Below are 22,760 nucleotides of genomic sequence, written 5' to 3'. Positions count from 1 at the left end.
TCATTTTTTTCACTGTCAATTAGATTAGTATTGTGAAGTAACTACAATGTTGTTGATCCATCCTCAGTTTTTGCCTATCACAGGCATTATATTTTTAAGTCACCATTGGCCTCATGGTGAAATCCCTGAGAGGTTTTCTTCCTCTCCGGCAACTTAGTTAGTAAGGATGCCTGTATCTTTGTAGTGACTGGGTGTATTGGTACACCATGCAAGGTGTAATTAATAACTTCACCATGTTCAAAGGAATATTCAATGGCTGATTTTGTTTTATTTTTACCCATCCACCAATGGGTGCCCTTCTTTGTGAGGCATTGGAAAACCTCCATGGTCTTCGTGGTTGAAACTTTGTCCGATCCCGGGCAGTGTCACAATCGATCATGACCGAGAGTCCCATAAGGCGGCACACAATTGGCCCAGCACCGTCCGGGTTAGGGGAGGGTTTGGCTGTGGGGGCTTTACTTGGCTCATCGCGCTCTAGCGACTCCTTGTGGCGGGCCGGATGCCTGCAGGCTGATACGGTCGTCAGTTGAACAGTGTTTCATCCGACACATTGGTGCGGCTGGCTTCCGGGTTAAGCGGGCGGGTGTTCAAAAGAGCGGTTTGGTGTTTCGAGGAATTCTTGACCCAACCTTCGCCTCTCCTGAGCCCGTTGGGGAGTTGCAGCAATGAGAAAAGATCGTAATTGGATATCACGAAATTGGGCAGAAAGATATATTTAAAAATCCACTGCTCGACTGAGGGACCGTGTCAATATTTATGTGTAAATAAATGTACATGTTGGGTACAAAGATGAGGTAGTCATTCAAAAATCAGGATAAATAGGTGTGAGTTATTATTTGACTTGTTAAGCAAATATTTAGTCCTGATTTGTTTTAGGCTTGCCATAACAAATGGGTTGAATACTTACTGACTCCAGACATTTCAGCTTTTCATTTCTAATAAAAATGTATTACATGGCTTATAGAGTGACGGAGAATGGTAGAGAAGAGCTGTGATGTCTGAATACACTTCCCTCACCTGGAGCTAGAGAGAGATATGAAGGAAGGGACTAGTGAGATTGTAGTGCCTCAAAATGTTTAAAGGCTGATCAATATACATTCATAAGCAAATCATTAATCACACTCAGACAGCTCTGATTTCCGATTGGCTCAGTTGGGGTTTATTATTGGCCAATCATTAATCACCCAGACAGCTCTTGGCTGCTATTGGCTCAGATTGGACAGATTGTTTTTTTCGTTATCAGTTCAAATAAACAAAGGCCATTACTTAACTCAATATTTTAAGAGCCTCAGTGTGTGTGTGTGCATGCATGCATGTGTATGCTAGTTGTGTATATGAATGTATATCTTTCTGGTATGACTGTAATCCTAGGTGATGCTTGACCTTCTCCCTGTCAATAGGACAGTAAGACATGCGTCTCTCTGAGCCTCACATCCCCTGTCACCATAGAAACTCCCCATTCAGAGCTGGTGGAACAAAAACTGCTCTCTCTTAGCTAAAATGAAAGGTGGTCCTGCAGGCGATATTTGGAGAGGTGTAGCTGGAGCTAGACTAAACCAAGCAACATCAGCACATCCATTACTCGGCTAGGGTTATCAGAGAAAGAGACTGCAGGTTTCAACAGACTCCTCTCTCTGGTCTCTGGCCATCTGTAGCTAACTGTCTGAATGGACCACTACTCCACCAACCCTCATGGAGGCATTTGAAGAAGTATTATAGTATGACCTCAGCTGTGGTTTGTGTGGAAGGGGGATGTGTGAGTGTGTTTAACTTTTACACCAAACAGGGTTGTGTGTGTGTATATGCCTTCCACCAAATGAACAGACTGGTCGTCTCTCAGGTAAAGGTCAGTAGTTAGTACATTACAATAGGCTGTTTAGCCCCCTCCTCTCTCTCTCAGGTAAGGGTCAGTAGTTAGTACATTACAATAGGCTGTTTAGCCCCCTCCTCTCTCTCTCAGGTAAGGGTCAGTAGTTAGTACATTACAATAGGCTGTTTAGCCCCCTCGTCTCTCTCTCAGGTAAGGGTCAGTAGTTGGTACACTACAACAAGCTGTATTGCCCCCTTCTCTCTCTCTCAGGTAAGGGTCAGTAGTTAGTACATTACAATAGGCTGTTTAGCCCCCTCGTCTCTCTCTCGGGTAAGGGTCAGTAGTTAGTACATTACAATAGGCTGTTTAGTCCCCTCCTCTATCTCTCAGGTAAGGGTCAGTAGTTAGTACATTACAATAGGCTGTTTAGCCCCCTCCTCTCTCTCTCAGGTAAGGGTCAGTAGTTGGTACACTACAACAAGCTGTATTGCCCCCATATGACCTCCATGTTAGCCTGTCATTAGCTTCCTAAAGGCTGATTGGAGAGATGGCAGGTCACAGGAGCCTTCAGGGATTTCTCCCACATTCCATGACTCACCCACACGCACGCGCTAACACAGCACACAGGGGAGGGAGGAGAGCGAAGAACAGGGGACCCGAGTAGGGGGTGGGGTAAGAATTACATAGACCATGGGAACGGGCCCAAAGGAAAACACAGCTCAGACTCCAGATGTGGATACACCCTGTTTTAAACACACACACACTCACACACACACAGTGAAAATGGGGAGGGAGGGGGTAGTAGGGAGGGCTGTAAGGCTACTCCCAGAGCTGTGCTTGGCAGCTGGTGATTGGCTGGCCTGTTGCTCATAATGAACTGGACTTGGCAAGTATACTGCCCTTGTTTCAGGAGAGACAAAGGCACAGAAATAGAGAAACAACGGAAAGAAAGAGCAATAGAAACATTTACAAGTATAAAGAGAATGAACAAAACCAAAGACTGTTAGTGTGTGTTCTGTATGAGGTCATATCTTCTCCACAGAATACATATACAGTTAGTATTTTCCTACTATTCACACACACACACAGCTCTTCTATCCTTGTGGTCCCTAACCCCAAACCCTAACCGTAACCCAAACCTAACCACTAACCCCTTACCCTTATGTTATTTCTAACCCTAATTGTAAACTTAAGCCTAACGCATCAGCTTAAAATTGCCTTTGTCCTCATGGGGATGTGGGAAATGTCCCCACAAGGGAGACATTTTCCATGTTTAACTATCTTTGTGGGGACTTTTGGAGAATTTCGGTCCCCACAGCGATGCCATCATGAATCAGTACACTACACTCAAGTTCCCGAGTTGCGCAGTGGTCTTAGGCACTGCATCTCAGTGCTAGAGGCATCACTACAGACACCCTGGTTCAAATCCAGGCTGTATCACAACCAGCTGTGATTGGGAGTCCCATAGGGTGGCAAACAATTGGTCCAGGTTTGTAGGCTGTCATTGTAGGCTGTCATTGTAAATAAGAATTTGTTCTTAACTGACTTATTACTAATATAAGAATTGTCCCTATCGCTACATTGTGTTGGCTAAGGCTTTTACTACAGGCCACTTCCTGTTTACACTATGTCGTTTCTTGAGGTGAGCATGACGTAGTTGACATGGTAACTAACAGCTGCCACAAACAGGAATTAATGTGAGAGACCTTCACTCAGGTAGAGATAGAGAGAACCTGTCTGTGCTCTGTTGGAAGGGAACTGCTTTGGCCCCATTTAAGGACAATTACGTGTTGTCATGGCAATGAGATAGCCATCGTGTCTTCTGGGAGTTTGTAACAATAATTGTGCCCCTCTAGTAAGGCAGTTATCAGCATGCATGTTTGTACATTTGTTTGCCCCTATTAGGCCAGTAATACCACATATCAGTTCAATTAGTACAGTATTCTCACTAACAGGTGCAACAAATATAGCCCCTTACAAGGCATGGCTCTAAATATGTTAAGGAGCCAGCGATTCTTTCCCTTCCAACAACATTTTACCATAATGCACCATAATTCACAGTATGTTGCTGTGAATATACAGCAGTGTAGTGGAATGCCGTTGAGCCCCCATAATGTGTTGCTCTTTACAGTACTGTACGTTAATATATAATTACAGTAGATAGCTGTACATTTTTTGCTGTAAATTCACAAGCAATTTGTTACAGTGTGTGTGTGTGCGTGTTTTTGTGCGTGTTTGTGTGCGTGTGTGTGTGTGTGTGTGTGTTTGCTGAATGTTTGGTTGTGGTTCCTGAAGGGTTCTGAGTTATGCTGTATCTTTCATGTGATTGCGTCAGCGAAACTGATAGTATCCTGATAGGGAGTGTGATAGGAGCCCACTGAAACTCACCCTACATGTGAAACCACTCATTCTATTCTGAAGAACACTGGCTCTTCTGAGAATGGGGCAACAGTGACGCCTTGTGTCTGAGACATGTAAATGCTGTATTTTTTCCTGTGTGTGTGTTTGTGGGGGTGTGTGCGTGCATATACAACAAAATACAACTGCAAATGCCCCTAAAGACCAATGTATCAAAATTAAATATAATATACTTTTGCAAAGTATTGTACTTAATTACTATACATGTATTTTGTAGAACAGCAACAACATTCTCATTAACGGTTTCAGAAACTTCTTACTTTCTATGACTGTGATATGTTGTTATTTATATACCTTAGTTGAATGAGTTTTCACTCTGGATAAGAGCATCTGCTAAATTACCAAAATGTATATGTGAAAATTAACAACTACAAAGCACACTGGGTATTGTCATTGGCCTTGTTTTGGGGTGGAGATCATTCGAGTAATACACGGCATTCTTTGAAATTATACATTTTTACAAATATATTTATATTTAGTTAGCTATAAAGAAATAGGATACAAATTACAGCTTTCCAATGTATCTTCTTACAAAATACATTGGAATGTAAGTTCAGCCCAGTGCAATACAACATACAGAATACTCAGAAGTAATTATAATACCTATTTAAAATACATGTAACAGAAGTACTACCCATCTGTGTGTGTTTGTGCTGACAGTGTGCTCATGTGCCAAAGCTGTGTGTTTGTTTTCAGCACTAACAATGTGTGTTTTCTCTTTCCTCAGGAGGTGCAGAGTAAGAGTAAAGTGTGTGCCAATGTGTTTTGTGGAGCAGGAAGAGAGTGTGTCGTCACTGAGAAGGGAGAGCCCAGCTGCTTGTGTATAGAGGTGAGGCGTGTGTGTGTGTGAGTGTGTGTGTGTTCATTATCAGGACCACAAGTCACCAGAATGTCCCGACAAGGTCGGAAACCAAGAAAATGTTTGAAAAGTCAGGACCTTTTTCATGTGACTCACATCAACAGTGGCACTCAGCTAAAAAATGTTTTTAAAGGGTTAGATCAGCTTTAATATTGCAGATAGATTGTGGCTTCTATCAGTGTAATTGTCTGCATATTTTCCAATCCCCCATATATTATTTTAAATATAAACAGTAGCAGTCAAAAGTTTGGACACACCTACTCAGTTAAGGGTTTTTCTTTATTTTACTATTTTCTACATTGCATAATAATAGTGAAGACATCAAAACTATGAAATAACACATATGGAATCATGTAGTAACCAAAAAAGTGTTACCCTTTTGTGTGTAGGGGGCAGTATTTTGGTTTTTGGCTAAAAAAACGTACCCATTTGAAACGGCCTATTTCTCAGTCCCAGAAACTAGAATATGCATATAATTGTCGGATTAGGATAGGAAACACTCTAAAGTTTCCAAAGCTGTAACAATATTGTCTGTGAGTATAGCAGAACTGATATTGCAGGTGAAAGCCTGAGGAAAATCCAATCAGGAAGTGCCTCTTATTTTGAAACCTCTCTGTTCCTCAGCATGCCTATCCTCCATTTAAAGGGATATCAACCGGATTTCTTTTTCTATGGCTTCCCTAAGGTGTCGACAGTCTTTAGACATAGTTTCAGGCTTTTATTTTTAAAAATGGGCGTGAAGGATCACATTGCGTAAGTGGATAGGCGGGGGCTCTCAGAGTGAGTTTTGCGCAACTGAGTAAAGCGGCCATTGTTTCTCCCGCTGTTATTGAAAAAGCTACACACTCAGTTGATATATTATCGAATATATTATCGAAACTTTTACAGATGCACAATTGGGAGCATCCTGTCAGGATCTATCACTGCCTGGTACGGCAACTGCACCACCCACAACCGCAGGGGTCTTCAGAGGGTGGTGCGGTCTGCACAACGCATCACCGGGGGCAAACTACCTGCCACTCCTTTGTTGTCTCCACAGAGGAACTCTAGAGCCCTGTCTGAGTCTTGGTGGTTCCAAACTGTTTTTGGGGACCATCAATGCTGAAGAAATGTTTTGGTACGCTTCCCCAGATCTGTACCTCGACACAATCCTGTATCAGAGCTCCACGGACAATTTCTTCGACCTCATGGCTTGGTTTTTGCGCTGACATGCACTGTCAACTGTGGAACCTTATATATAGTTGAAGTCGGAAGTTTACATACACTTGGGAGTCATTAAAACTTGTTTTTCAATCACTGTCTTGTTCACAAACTATAGTTTTGGCAAGTTTGTTAGGATCTCTACTTTGTGCATGACTCAAGTAATTTTTCCAACAATTGTTTACAGACAGATTATTTCACTTACAATTCACTGTATCACAATTTCAGTTAGTCAGAAGTTTACATACACTAAGTTGACTGTGCCTTTAAACAGCTTGGCAAATTCCATAAAATCATGTCATGGCTTTAGAAGCTTCTTTTAGGGTAATTGACATCATTTGAGTCAATTGGAGGTGTACCTGTGGATGTATTTCAAGGCCTACCTTCAAACTCAGTGCCTCTTTGCTTGACATCATGGAAAAATCAAAAGAAATCAGCCAAGACCTCAGAAAATAAATTGTAGACCTCCACAAATCTGGTTCATCCTTGGGAGCAATTTCCAAATGCCTGAAGGTACCATGTTCATCTGTACAAACAATAGTGCACAAGTATAAACACCATGTGACCACGCAGCCGTCATACCACTCCAGAAGGAGACACGTTCTGTCTCCTAGAGATGAACGTTCTTTGGTGCGAAAAGTGCAAATCAAGCCCAGAACAACAGCAAAGGATATTGTGAAGATGCTGGAGGTACAAAAGTATCTATATCCACAGTAAAAATAATCCTATATCGACATAACCTGAAAGGCCGCTCAGCAAGGAAGAAGCCACTGCTCCAAAATCGCCATAAAAAAGCAAGACTACAGTTTGCAACTGCACATGGGGAAAATATTGTACTTTTTAGAGAAATGTCCTCTGGTCTGATGAAACAAAAATTGTTTGGCCATAATGACCGTCATTATGTTTGGAGGAAAGAGGGGGAGGGAGGCTTGCAAGCCGAAGAACACCTTTGCTGCAGGGACTGGTGCACTTCACAAAATCATGAGGTTGGAAAATTATGTGGATATATTGAAGCAAAATCTCAAGACATCAGTCAGGCAGTTACAAAATGGGTCTTCCAAATGGACAATGGCCCCAAGCATACTTCCAAAGTTGTGGCAGAATGGATTTCTGTTGGAAAGTTCATTGGCTCGTCTCTCCATCTGCTTCCAAGAAGTCTCTCGTGGTTAGAATGGATACGTCAGAGTCCCATTCAGAAATGTTCTTATAGAATAGTTGTTTCGGCAGTTGTTGGTCTTCGTATTCCAGGTCAACATAATTCCTAGCTGCAGACTAGTAATTAGTATCGAAGATTTGCTCTTATTCTGTCGGTATCGATAGTCTCAGAGTTTAACCATTTCCCGCCGTGTAGCCAATGCTCCACGTGGTTTGGTTAGGAATTCAACAACCATTACAACCTTAGCTTATACTGAGGTTTTGTGGTCTCTACTCAAACCTCTCGCCCCCTCGATGGTCGAGGTACACATGCTCAAGAGTATTTCTCCAGGTGGGGGTTTTGTTCGGAACATTAGAAAAGGGCTGTCCCATGAGCCAGATCATGTCTGTTCTCACGGGGCGGGCCAGTGACTAAGTTAAACTTTGAAGGGAATACAATTCTGTCACATTAATGGTTCAACATCACCTTACATAATTTCACAAATAGTTTCATCTTTACTCATTCATTTTATACAATAATTAGACTCAAACCTTATGAGTTATGGTTATGTGGCTGTATTGCTTTCATGAGGTCACAAAATTAAACAAAACGGACTGGGTCGTAGCTGGCTACTCCACCGACTGTTTACACATTCTCCAAAACATGGATATTGTTCAGTTTTCAAGTTCTGTGATGTAAAATAAGTGAATTTGTTCTACTGTGAAACCCTCTCTCTATACTGCATGTATTCCACTATCGTAACCCCCCCCAACATTCTGCTGAAAAGATAGCGCGGGATATTCAAAAATATTTTTGGGAAATATTTAACTTTCACACATTGACAAGTCCAATACAGCAAATGAAAGATAAACATCTTGTTAATCTACACATCGTGTCCGATTTTTAAAATGTTTTACAACATATATTTATGTTAGATCACCACCAAATCCAAAAGAACACACAGCCATTTTTCCCAGCCAAAGATAGTCACAAAAGCAGAATTTGAGATAAAATTAATCACTAACCTTTGATAATCTTCATCCGATGACACTCATATGACATCATGTTACACAATACATTTATGTTTTGTTCGATAATATGCATATTTATATCCACAAATCTCGGATTACATTGACGCCATGTTCAGAAATGCCTCCAAAATATCCGGAGTAATTACAGAGAGCAAAGATACATGTTTTACCTATAATTAAAGATACACTGGTTCTTAATGCAACCGCTGTGTCAGATTTTTAAAAAACGTTACGAAAAAAGCATACCATGCAATAATCTAAAACGGCGCTAAGACGTAACAATATTTCTCCGCGAATAAACTGGTCAAACTAAGTAGAGAATCAATCTTCAGGATGTTATTTTCATATATATCCAATAACGTTCCAACCGGAGCATTCATTTTTGTCTACAGAGTCATGGAACGCAGGCGATATCAACAGTAATTTACGCAACCAGGAACTGGCATTCTGACAGTCCACTGACTCATTCCCCTCCCGTCATACATTACACTAGAGGCTTCATTCCACGTTCTACTGACTGTTGACATCTAGTGGAAGGCGTAGGAAGTGCGAACAGATCCAAATCTTCTTTGGATGTGGATAGGCGATGACTTGAAATTCGAGCAGCTCTAGAACTTCCATTTCCTGTTTGGAAGTTTGCCTGCCCTATGAGTTCTGTTATACTCAGACATAATTCAAACAGTTTTAGAAACTTCAGAGTGTTTTCTATCCAATAGTAATAATAATATGCATATATTAGCATCTAGGACAGAGTAGGATGCAGTTCACTATGGGCGCGCAATTCATCCAAAGTGAAAATGCTGCCCCCTATCCCTAACAGGTTTTAATTAAATGTCTTATAATGGCCTAGTCAAAGGCCGGACCTAAATCCAATTTACAATCTGTGGTATGACTTAAATCAAATCAAAATTATTTATATAGCCCTTCTTACATCAGCTGATATCTCAAAATGCTGTACAGAAACCTGGCCTAAAACCCCAAACAGCAAGCAATGCAGGTGTAGAAGCACGTGGCTAGGAAAAACTCTCTAGAAAGGCCAAAATCTAGGAAGAAACCTAGAGAGGAACCAGGCTATGAGGGGTGGCCAGTCCTCTTCTGGCTGTGCCAGGTGGAGATTATAACAGAACATGGCCAAGATGTTCAAAGGTTCATAAATGACCCGCATGGTCAAATAATAATAATCACAGTAGTTGTCGAAGGTGCATCAAGTCAGCACCTCAACTGAGTAAATGTCAGTTGGCTTTTCATAACCGATCATTAAGAGTATCTCTACCGCTCCTGCTGTCTCTAGAGAGTTGAAAACAGCAGGTCTGGGACAGGTAGCACATCCGGTTAACAGGTCAGGGTTCCATAGCCGCAGTCAGAACCGTTGAAACTGGAGCAGGAGCACGGTCAGGTGGACTGGGGACAGCAAGGAGTCATCATGCCAGGTAGTCCTGAGGCATCTTCCTAGAGCTCAGGTCCTCCAAGAGAGAGAAAGAGAGAATTAGAGAGAGCATACTTAAATTCACACAGGACACCGGATAAGACAGGAGAGGTACTCCAGATATAACAGACTGACCCTAGCCCCCTGAACATAAACTACTGCAGCATAAATATTAGAGACTGAGACCGGAGGGGTCAGGAGACACTGTGACCCCATCCGATGATACCCCCGGACAGGGCCAAACAGGCAGGATATAACCCCACCCACTTTGCCAAAGCACAGCCCCCACACAACTAGAGGGATATCTTCAACCACCAACTTACCATCCTGAGACAAGGCCAAGTATAGCCCACAAAGATCTCCGCCACGGCACAACCCAAGGGGGGGGCGCCAACCCAGACAGGAAGTTCACGTCAGTGACTCAACCCACTCAAGTGACGCACCCCTCCTAGGGACGGTATTAAGAGCCCTAGTAAGCCAGTGACTCAGCCCCTGTAATAGGGTTAGAGGCAGAGAATCCCAGTGGAAAGAGGGGAACCGGACATGCAGAGACAGCAAGGGCGGGTCGTTGCTCTAGTATTTTTCCGTTCACCTTCACACTCCTGGGCCAGACTACACTCAATCATATGACCCACTGAAGAGATGAGTCTTCAGTAAAGACTTAAAGGTTGAGACCGAGTCTGCGTCTCGCACATGGGTAGGCAGACCATTCCATAAAAATTGAGCTCTATAGGAGAAAGCCCTGCCTCCAGCTGTTTGCTTAGAAATTCTAGGGACAATTAGGAGGCCTGCATCTTGTGACCGTAGCGTATGAGTAGGTATGTACGGCAGGACCAAATCAGAGAGATAGGTAGCAGTAAGCCCATGTAATGCTTTGTAGGTTAGCAGTAAAACCTTGAAATCAGCCCTTGCCTTAACAGGAAGCCAGTGTAGGGAGGTGTATGATCAAATTTTGGGGTTCTAGTCAGGATTCTAGCAGCCGTATTTAGCACTAACTGAAGTTTATTTAGTGCTTTATCCGGGTATCCGGAAAGTAGAGCATTGCAGTAGTCTAACCTAGAAGTAACAAAAGCATGGATTCATTTTTCTGCATCATTTTTGGACAGAGAGTTTCTGATTTTTGCAATTTTATGTAGATGGAAAAAGCTATCCTTGAAACAGTCTTGATATGTTCGTCAGAAGAGAGATCAAGGTCCAGAGTAACGCCGAGGTCCTTCACAATTTAATTTGAGTTGACTGTACAACCATCAAGGTTAATTGTCAGATTCAACAGAAGATCTCTTTGTTTCTTGGGACCTAGAACAAGCATCTCTGTTTTGTCCGAGTTTAAAAGTAGAAAGTTTGCAGCCATCCACTTCCTTATGTCTGTCTGAAACACAGGCTTCTAGCGAGGGAAATTTTGGGGATTCACCATGTTTCATTGAAATGTACAGCTGTGTGTCATCCGCATAGCAGTGAAAGTTAACATTATATTTTCGAATGACATCCCCAAGAGGTAAAATATATATGGAAAGCAATAGTGGTCCTAAAACGGAACCTTGAGGAACACAGAAATTTACAGTTGATTTGTCAGAGGACAAACCATTCATCGAGACAAACTGATATCTTTCCGACAGATAAGATCTAAACCAGGCCAGAACTTGTCTGTGTAGACCAATTTAGGTTTCCAATCTCTCCAAAAGAATGTGGTGATCGATGGTATCAAAAGCAGCACTAAGGTCTAGGAGCAAGAGGACAGATGCAGAGCCTCGGTCTGACGCCATTAAAAGGTAATTTACCACCTTCACAAGTGCAGTCTCAGTGCTATGATGGGGTCTAAAACCAGACTGAAGCATTTCGTATATATTGTTTGTCTTCAGGAAGGCAGTGAGTTGCTGTGCGACAGCTTTTTCTAACATTTTTGAGAGGAATGGAAGATTCGATTTAGGCCGATAGTTTTTATATTTTCTTGGTCAAGGTTTGGCTTTTTCAAGAGAGGCTTTATTACTGCCACTTTTAGGGAGTTTGGTACACATCCGGTGGATAGAGAGCAGTTTATTATGTTCAACATAGGAGGGCCAAGCACAGGAAGTAGCTCTTTCAGTAGTTTAGTTGGAATAGGGTCCAGTATGCAGCTTGAAGGTTTAGAGAGCTTTGCGACAGTATCAAAAATAAATTTTGGATTGTTCTTATTTTCCTCAATTAAGTTGGAATAATAGGATGATCGAGCAGCAGTAAGGGCTCTTCGATACTCCACGGTACTGTCTTTCCAAGCTAGTCGGAAGACTTCCAGTTTGGTGTGGCGCCATTTCCGTTCCAATTTTCTGGAAGCTTGCTTCAGAGCTCGGGTATTTCCTGTAAACCAGGGAGCTAGTTTCTTATGATAAATGTTTTTAGTTTTTAGCGGTGCAACTGCATCTAGGCTATTGGACAAAGTTCAATTGAGTTCCTCAGTTAGGTGGTTAACTGATTTTTGAATTTATAGCACAACTTTTGATGCTCCTTGGTTGGGGTCTGAGTAGATTATTTGTTGTGATTGCAAACGTAATAAATTAGTGGTCCGATAGTCCAGGATTATGAGGAAAAACATTAAGAGCCACAAAATATATTCCATGGGACAAAACTAGGTCCAGAGTATGACTGTGACAGATTGCTGTACACTGTACACTTAAAGATTGCTGTACACCAGCGGAACCCATCCAACTTGAAGGAGCTGGGGCAGTTTTGCCTTGAAAAATGGGCAAAAATCCAAGTGGCTAGATGTGCCAAGTTTATTCAAGTGTTTTGTTTGTTTCACAATAAAAAATATTTTGCATCTTCAAAGTGGTAGGCATGTTGTGTAAATCAAATTATACAACCCTCCCCCCAAATCTATTTTAATTCCAGGTTATAATGCAACATAATAGGAAAAATGCCAAGGGTGATGAATACTTTTGCAAGCCACTATACAATGTGTAATTTATTGATGGTTCCTAACTAGCCCCATAGGCAGGGATGGGCAAAATACCATAAAGATCAATGTATTGAAATAAACTACAAAATACTATGACTGTGATATGTTGAGCAAGTCACTCTGGATAAGAGTGTCTGCTAAATCACCAAAATGTAAATGTATATGTGAAAATGAACACACCAAAATGAACTGCAACGCACGCTGGATATTATTATTGGCCCTGTTTCAGGGCATAGATTATTAGAATAATACTCTGCATGCTTTGCAATTGTTCATTTTTACATTTACATTTTAGTCATTTAGCAGATGCTCTTATCCAGAGCGACGTATAATTACTGCATTCATCTTAATATAGGTAGGTGAGACAACATATCACAATCATATCAAGTACATTTTCCCTCAAAGTATTTATCAACATTTTTACAAAAACATTTATATTTATTTCATTTAGCACACCCTCTTACCACACCATAGTGCTATCAGACTTCTGATTTTCTGTTTTGGCATCTGCGCTCCAGCCAATTGCTCGCAGAGACAGTGCGGCTAGGCTAGTCTACATGATGAGATTATGGATAAGAGTGAGAATGTTTTATTTGTCAAAACTGCAGTCAAGCATCGATCATCATGTCACCAGATTAAGACCCTCAACATTTATTGGAAAGGAGCATCAAGATCATCACCTTGCACTTTCACCACCCTGTGAAGTTCATCATAACTTCGTTATTTTGTAGCCTAATTTAAACTGCATTGTTTCCTGAGTCGTAGTGGGATTCCAAGTTTACTTTGATAAAATGGTTATTATATAAATATTTACACATAAAGGCGTTTCCATTGCCATTTCTCACATAATACATTTTACAGACACGAAAAGATCCCACCATGTCGAACCAACAAATGATCTGTCTGCATTGATAAAATTGTTCCTTAAACTTCCAGTTTTCATCACAGCTGTCATGATTTTTTTTATATGGTATAACTTTACTCGCATAAAAACTGTGGATAGAAACATGGTTAGTGTGACCGTTAAAGGGGCAATCAGCAGTTGCTTTATACTTTTTTTGACTTATAAAGGAATGAAATGTACCTATTGATTCTTGAAGAATACAACTTATGCCTCATAAGCTTATTTCAATTGCCATACCTAATCGAAACCCAAAATATAAGTTTGTTTTACTCCAATGATTGTAACCAAAGTAAATGTAAACAAACACTATATAGCCTCAAACATGGTTAAAACGATAATTTTTATATCATGGATGCTCAGTCCTTGCATCCATAGCTCTGTCTATGAATTGTTAGTAGTACACCAGACCCAACACTCAGCTTTTTACGGAACAAGGGCGGGGAAAGTACTTTGTTATTGTTTCTATTGCTGATTGCTGCTTTAAGAGAGTCAAGATGATATATTTATGTAGCTATAACATCTCTCCCTCTCCTTTTCCAGAGCTGTAAGCCCCACAAGCGTTCAGTGTGTGGCAGTAACAGTAAGACGTACCGCAACCACTGTGAGCTCCACCGAGATGCCTGTCTCACCGGCCTCAAGATCCAGGTGGCTCATGATGGACACTGCCAGGGTGTGGAAAACACACACACACACACACACACACACACACACACACACACACACACACACACACACACACACACACACACACACACACACACTTTCTTGTTTACTTTGTGTGTGTATAGCAGACCTGGGCATAAAATAGTTGTCTTTTGTTGTTTATTTGAAAATACCAACTTTTCAAATACTCAAGGTAGACGAATATAGAGAATACAGTAAAGGAAACTATTGGCGACTACACTGAACAAAAATATAAAAGCAACATGTAAAGTGTTGGCCCCATGTTTCATGAGCTGAAATAAAAGATCCCAGGAATTTTCCATACACACAAAAAAGCTTGTTTCTCAAATGTTGTGAACGAATCTGTTCACTGTTAGTGAGCATTTCACCTTTGCCAAGATAATCCATCCACCTGACAGATGTGGCATATGAGGAAGTTGATTAAACAGCATGATCATTACACAGGTTCACATTGTGCTGAGGACAATAAAAGGCCACTCTAAAATGTGAAGTTTTGTCATACAAGGCCACAGATGTCTCAAGTTTTTAGGGAGCGTGCAATTGGCATACTGACTGCAGGAATGTTCACCAGTGCTGTTGCCAGATAATTGAATGTTAATTTCTCTGCCATAAGCCGCCTCAATGTCGTTTTAGAGAATTTGGCAGTACGTCCAACTAGCCTCACAACTGCAGACCACATGTAACCACGCCAGCCCAGGACCTCCACATCTGGCTTCTTCACCTCGTCTGATACCATACACCCAGACAGCTGACAACCGAATAATTTCTGCACAAACTGCTAGAAACTGTCTCAGGGAAGCTCATCTGCGTGCTTGTCGTCCTCACCAGGGTCTAGACCTGACTGCAGTTGTAACCCACTTCAGCGGGCAAATGATCACCTTGCTTATATCAAAGTTGTGAACAAAGTGCCCCATGATGGCAGTGGGGTTATGATATAGGAAGGCATAAGCTACAGACAATTTGAATGCACAGAGATACCGGGATGAGATCCTGAGGCCGATTGTCGTGCCATTCATCCGCCGCCATCACCTCATGTTTCAGCATGATAATGCACGGCTCCATGTCGCAAGGATCTGTACACAATTCCTGGAGGCTGAAAATGTCCCAGTTCTTCCATGGCCTGGATGCTCACCAGACATGTCACCCATTGAGCATGTTTGGGATGCTCTGGATCAACGTGTACAACGGTATGTTCCAGTTCCCGCTAATATCCAGCAACTTCGCACAGCCATTGAAGAGGAGTGGGACAACATTCCACAGGCCAAAATCAACAGTCTGATCAACTCTATGCAAAGGAGATATGACTGGTTTTCTGATCCATTCCCCTAACTTTTTTAAAGGTGTCTGCTACTAACAGATTCATATCTGTATTTTTTACCTTTATTTATTTATTTATTTATTTAACTAGGCAAGTCAGTTAAGAACAAATTCTTATTTTCAATGATGCCGGTTCAGGGGCAGAACGACCTTGTCAGCTCGGGGGTTTGAACTTGCAACCTTCCAGTTACTAGTCCAGCAACTTCACACAGCCATTGAAGAGGAGTGGGACAACATTCCACAGGCCAAAATCAACAGTCTGATCAACTCTATGCAAAGGAGATATGACTGGTTTTCTGATCCATTCCCCTAACTTTTTTAAAGGTGTCTGCTACTAACAGATTCATATCTGTATTTTTTACCTTTATTTATTTAACTAGGCAAGTCAGTTAGGAACAAATTCTTATTTTCAATGATGGCCTAGGTACAGTGGGTCTGTTCAGGGGCAGAACGACAGATTTGTACCTTGTCAGCTCAGGGGTTTGAACTTGCAACCTTCCAGTTACTAGTCCAACGCTCTAACCACTAGGCTACCCTGCCGCCCCATCATGATATTCCCAATCATGTGAAATCCATAGATTAGGGCCTAATTCATTTATTTTAATTGACTGATTTCCTTATATGAACAGTAACTAAGGAAAACGTTGAAATTCTTGCATACTGTGTTTATATTTTTGTTCCTTTAAAATTCAAATACAGGTCTCAGAGAAACTAATACTATTTGAATTTATTTTGAATACCTCTCAGAAAAACAAATCATATTTGAAGCTATTTGAATATATGCAAGTTATTTGAAACCCAAAAATATATTTATTTGATGGCTGCCAAGTATTTCATGGGCCTTATGAAATACTGCATGTATGGTATTTTGTTAATAATTTAAAATAATAATGATAAAATATTTGCTTCGGATCTCACTTGGTGAAGTCCATAGGACCAAAAAATGGATGAATGCAACAGCCTCTGTCCTTAACAAATACAGTCATGGGTGGTAACTCTACAATTTACTAGAAAAGCACTCTCTAAAATAATGGAATAAGGCTTTACACTAAGCAGTGTGTTAATGTAACACTATTCCAGTGTTTATGTGGGTCCACAGACTCAACACTGTCAGTGTTAATAATTGTTTTTAAATTACACTGGATAATTTGCTGTGCAGTATATTGTCACAACGTATTTATACTTATCTGTACACAATATCATTGGTTGATTGGTTTGACTTTATTATCCACACCTGGGACCTGTTCAGGAGAATGGACATTTACAGAATGTTCAGATAGAAGTGTATTGTGTAGATCAAATGTGACTGTCAGATAGATTGGAATAGTATAGGACATAATGTGTGCTTTATTCATCACATTTCTATCTGCAACATGCTGTTCCAGATACAGGCCTGCCATTAGTTGAAGGCAGCAAATCAAATAGTTTCTGAATTATAGTCACTTCTTAAGATCTGTATTCAAATATGTTTTTAATGTAGTCGCTTTCTGAGATCTGTATTCAAATATATGTCTTTTTTTTAAGTAGTTGCTTTTCAGATCTGTATTCAAATAGTTGTAGTCACCTCCAACGTAGCTATTTGTTACTTTCCAACAAGCATATTTAAAACTATAGTTATCCCAGGTCTGGTGTATAGCACACGACTGAACTCTATTTCTATCTGATGCCAAATACTCTGGTTGGCATGACTGTCAGTCTATGTGCGAACTGACAGGCGACACATATGGTCCCATACTCATCTTTAATTTACCTGACTGATTATCTCCTAGTGTTGAACTTTGAACCTGTACACCCAATGACCTCTTCGTGTCTGTCTGTTGGCCTGGACATTGATCAGGTTGATGATAAATCGGTTACTCCTCTGTTGTTGTATGAGTGTCACAAAGAGGCCATCATGTCACAGTGTCCTTGGGCATTAATGGTTATTGTGGCAATGTGACAATGACATGGTGAAAAACACTAGATAGGGAGAAACGCTAGATACTGTAAAGCACAATGAATTACAGTTGCTCTCTCTCCCTTTGTCATCTGCAGAGAAGAAAGCAGAGCAAGCAGCTGCCAGCCCAGGTGAGTGATTGTGACACAGTGAATCTGTGCCAGGTGTTCGGGGTTAGGACAGTACATTTGACCTCATACTGAGCGGGGAGGTACTGGTGTGCTCTGGGCAGAACAGGGATTATGTGGATTCTCTTGATCATCCTAGAGAGTGTCAGAAAGGCAAGTGTACCTGATAGATTGTGTGTCACATTCTCTCTCTCTCTCTCTCGCTCTCCGTCTCTGTCTCGCTCAATCACACCCACTGTCTCTCTCTCTGTCATTCCTCTCTCCAGTGGTGTGTTACGTAGCAGACCGTAATGAGTTGAGGCATCGTGTGATCCAGTGGCTGCAGACTGAGGTGGTCCCAGACGGCTGGTTTGTCAAGGGCTCCAACTTTACCGACATCCTGCTCAAATACTTCAAGGTGTGTGTGTCTGTGTGTGTGTTCCAGTTGTGATATTGGTTATATGAAGTCCAAAACTATGGACCACATGTAAAAATGTAAGCAGTTTTTACCTCTCACATACAGTGCATTCAGAAAGTACCCCTTGACTTTTCCCACGTTTTGTTACGTTACATTCAGAAATTGATTAAATAAAAAACAATTTCCTCATCAATCTACACACAATACCCCATATATAAATGTAAAAAAAAAACAGAAATACCTAATTTACATAAGTATTCAGACCCATTGCCATGAGACTCGAATATGAGCTCAGGTGAGTCCTGTTTCCATTGATCATCCTTGAGATGTTTTTACAACTTGATTGGAGTCCACCTGTGGTAAATGAAATTGATTGAACATGATTTGGAAATGCACACCTGCCTATATACGGTTCCACAGTTTGACAGTGCATGTCAGAGCAAAAACCAAGCCATGAGGTCGAAGGAATTGTCCATAGAGCACTGAGACAGGATTGTGGTAAGGCACAGATCTGGGGAAGGGTACCAAAACATTTCTGCTGCATTGAATGTCCCCAAGAACACAGTTGCCTCCATCATTCTTAAATGGAAGAAATTTGGAACAACCGAGACTCTTCCTAGAGCTGGCCGCCCGGCCAAACTGGGCAATCGGGGGAGTAGGGCCTTAGTCAGGGAGGTAACCAAGAACTCGATGGTCACTCTGACAGAGCTCCAGAGTTCCTCTGTGGAGATGGGAGAACCCTCCAGAAGGACAACCATCTCTGCAGCACTCCACCAATCAGGCCTTTATGGTAGAGTAACCAGACGGAAGCCATTCCTTAGTAAAAGGCACCTAAAGGACTCTCAGACCATGAGAAACGAGATTATCTGGTCTGATGAAACCAAGGTTGAATCCTTTCGCCTGAATGCCAAGCTTCACGTCAGGAGGAAACCTGGCACCATCCCTACGGTGAAGCATGGTGGTGGCAGCATCATGCTGTGGGGATATTTTTCAGCGACAGGGACTGAGAGTTGTTTGGAGGACTTTTGGGCCCAGAAGTCTGTTTTAGCATGGACAACGCCAATGAAGACTTTTTTTTAGTAGTCAACTTGATGGGACTTCCTATGGGTTAAGGAAGGATCACATAGGAGGAATTAGCCAATTAATTATACTCATGAGTAAACATTCCATAACTCTACGTGGCAGTAAATCACCAACCTTGGCTTTATACCTGTTCAAACAACACACTCCAGGTGGCAGTATGCACCCTTACAGTTTGTTTACCAACCAGAAGTAGTAGAATAAGAATATGGAGATGGCCTCAATGGCGCTGTCCGTGCTCTCACAGACGCCATAATAGGACAGATTCAACGTTGCAATCTCTATATAACTCTGTGATTTATTCCCCCACTGGTTACAGTTTCTTCCACACACATGAAAACATGAGAGAGATTCATTTGAAATCAAAATACCATTATTCTCGTGACTCTTCCAATCTCCTCTATGTGCCTTGTGTCTGAGAGTTTCATTAACTCAAAGTGCTGTACAGAAACCCAGCCTAAAACCCCAAACAGCAAGCAATGCAGGTGTAGAAGCACGGTGGCTAGGAAAAACTCCCTAGAAAGGCCAAAACCTAGGAAGAAACCTAGAGAGGAACCAGGCTATGTGGGGTGGCCAGTCCTCTTCTGGCTGTGCCGGGTGGAGATTATAACAGAACATGGCCAAGATGTTCAAATGTTCATAAATGACCAGCATGGTCAAATAATGATAATCACAGTAGTTGTCGAGGGTGCAGCAAGTCAGCACCTCAGGAGTAAATGTCAGTTGGATTTTCATAGCCGATCATTAAGAGTATCTCTACCACTCCTGCTGTCTCTAGAGAGTTGAAAACAGCATGTCTGGGACAGGTAGCACGTCCGGTGAACAGGTCAGGATTCCATAGCCGCAGGCAGAACAGTTGAAACTGGAGCAGAAGCACGGTCAGGTGGACTGGGGACAGCAAAGAGTCCTCATGCCAGGTAGTCCTGAGGCATGGTCCTAGGGCTCAGGTCCTCCGAGAGAGAGAAAGAAAGAAAGAGAGAATTAGAGAGAGCATACTTAAATTCACACAGGACACCGATAAGACAGGAGAAGTACTCCAGATATAACAAACTGACCCTAGCCCCCCAACACAAACTACTGAAGCATAAATTATGGAGGCTGAGACAGGAGGGGTCAGGAGACACTGTGGCCCCATCCGATGATACCCCCAGACAGGGCCAAACAGGCAGGATATAACCCCACCCACTTTGCCAAAGCACAGCCCCCACACCACTAGAGGGATATCTTCAACCACCAACTTACCATCCTGAGACAAGTCAGAGTATATCCCACAAAGATCTCCGCCACGGCACAACCCAAGGTGGAGTGCCAACCCGGACAGGAAGATCACATCAGTGACTCAACCCACTCAAGTGACACACCCCTCCCAGGGACGGCATGGAAGAAGACCAGTAAGCCAGTGACTCAGCCCCTGTAATAGGGTTAGAGGCAGAGAATCCCAGTGGAGAGAGTGGAACCAGCCATGCAGAGACAGCAAGGGCGGTTCGTTGCTCCAGAGCCTTTCCGTTCACCTTCAAGCTCCTGGGCCAGACTACACTCAATCATATGACTGAAAAGACTTAAAGGTTGAGACCGAGTCTGCGTCTCTCACATGGGTAGGCAGACCATTCCATAAAAATGGAACTCTATAGGAGAAAGCCCTGCCTCCAGCTGTTTGCTTAGAAATTCTAGGGACAATTAGGAGGCCTGCGTCTTATGGCCGTAGCGTATGAGTAGGTATGTACGGCAGGACCAAATCAGAGAGATAGGTAGCAGTAAGCCCATGTAATGCTTTGTAGGTTAGCAGTAAAACATTGAAATCAGCCCTTGCCTTAACAGGAAGCCAGTGTAGGGAGGCTAGCACTGGAGTAGTATGATCAATTGTTTTGGTTCTAGTCAGGATTCTAGCAGCCGTATTTAGCACTAACTGAAGTTTATTTAGTGCTTTATAACCCAACCTAACTTAGAAGTAACAAAAGCATGGATACATTTTTCTGAATAATTTTTAGACAGAAAGTTTCAGATTTTTGCAATGTAACGTAGATTGAAAAAAGCTGTCCTTGAAACAGTCTTGATATGTTCGTCAAAAGAGAGATCAGGGTAACGCCAAGGTCCTTCACAGTTTTATTTGAGTCGACTGTACAAACATTAAGATTAATTGTCAGATTCAACAGAAGATCTCTTTGTTTCTTGGGACCTAGAACAAGCATCTAGGTTTTGTCCGAGTTTAAAAGTAGAAAGCTTGCAGCCATCCACTGCATTATGTCTGACACACAGACTTCTAGCGAGGGCAATTTTGGGGCTTCACCATGTTTCATTGAAATTTACAGCTGTGTGTCATCCGCATAGCAGTGAAAGTTAACATTATGTTTTTGAATGACATCCCCAAGAGGTAAAATATATATGGAAAACAATAGTGGTCCTAAAACGAATCTTGAGGAGCACCGAAATTTACAGTTGATTTGTCAGAGGACAAACCATTCACAGAGACAAACTGATATCTTTCCGACAGATAAGATCTAAACCAGGCCAGAACTTGTCTGTGTAGACCAATTTGGGTTTCCAATATCTCCAAAAGAATGTGATGATCGATGGTATCAAAAGCAGCACTAAGGTCTAGGAGCACGAGGACAGATGCAGAGCCTCGGTCTGATGCCATTAAAAAGTAATTTACCACTTTCACAAGTGCAGTCTCAGTGCTATGATGGGGTCTAAAACCAGACTGAAGCATTTCGTATATATTGTTTGTCTTCAGGAAGGCAGTGAGTTGCTGCGCAACAGCCTTTTCTAAAAATTTGAGAGGAATGGAAGATTCGATATAGGCAGATAGTTTTTTTTATATTTTCTGGGTCAAGGTTTGGCTTTTTCAAGAGAGGCTTTATTACTGCCACTTTTAGTGAGTTTGGTACACATCCAGTGGATAGAGAGCTGTTTATTATGTTCAACATAGGAGGGCCAAATACAGGAAGCAGCTCTTTCAGTAGTTTAGTTGGAATAGAGTCCAGTATGCAGCTTGAAGGTTTAGAGGCCATGATTATTTTCATCATTGTGTCAAGAGATATAGTACTAAAACACTTGAGTGTCTCTCTTGATCCTAGTTCCTGGCAGAGTTGTGCAGACGCAGGTCCGTAATTTGCTTTCTAATAATCATGATCTTTTCCTCAAAGAAGTTCATGAATTTATTACTACTGAAGGGAAAGACATCCTCACTTGGGGAATGCTGCTTTTGAGTTAGCTTTGCGACAGTATCAAAAATACATTTTGGATTGTTCTTATTTTCTTCAATTAAATTGGAAAAATAGGATGATCGAGCAGCAGTGAGGACTCTTCGATACTGCACAGTACTGTCTTTCCAAGCTAGTCGGAAGACTTCCAGTTTGGTGTGGCGCCATTTCTGTTCCAATTTTCTGGAACCTTGCTTCAGAGCTCGGGTATTTTCTGTATACCAGGGAGCTAGTTTCTTATGAGAAATGTTTTTAGTTTTTAGGGGTGCAACTGCATCTAGGGTATTGCGCAAGGTTCAA

At 41.8% G+C, this 22,760-nt stretch overlaps 1 protein-coding gene across 1 annotated transcript in view; it reads left to right on the top strand.

Annotated features, from left to right (window-relative positions):
- Nucleotides 1-22,760, top strand: part of LOC110501623 (follistatin-related protein 1) — a 58,973-nt gene that overhangs the window by 24,535 nt on the left and 11,678 nt on the right. The window contains exons 3-6 of the mRNA XM_021579317.3: nt 4,956-5,057; nt 14,256-14,385; nt 17,751-17,783; nt 18,047-18,177. Coding sequence (XP_021434992.2) covers nt 4,956-5,057; nt 14,256-14,385; nt 17,751-17,783; nt 18,047-18,177 — 396 coding nt within the window. The remainder of the gene's footprint in view (nt 1-4,955; nt 5,058-14,255; nt 14,386-17,750; nt 17,784-18,046; nt 18,178-22,760) is intronic.

Source organism: Oncorhynchus mykiss, chromosome 22, assembly GCF_057628025.1.
Source record: "Oncorhynchus mykiss isolate SJ-2025 chromosome 22, ASM5762802v1, whole genome shotgun sequence".
NCBI lineage: Eukaryota > Metazoa > Chordata > Actinopteri > Salmoniformes > Salmonidae > Oncorhynchus > Oncorhynchus mykiss.
This window is presented reverse-complemented; position numbering and strand designations above follow the sequence as displayed.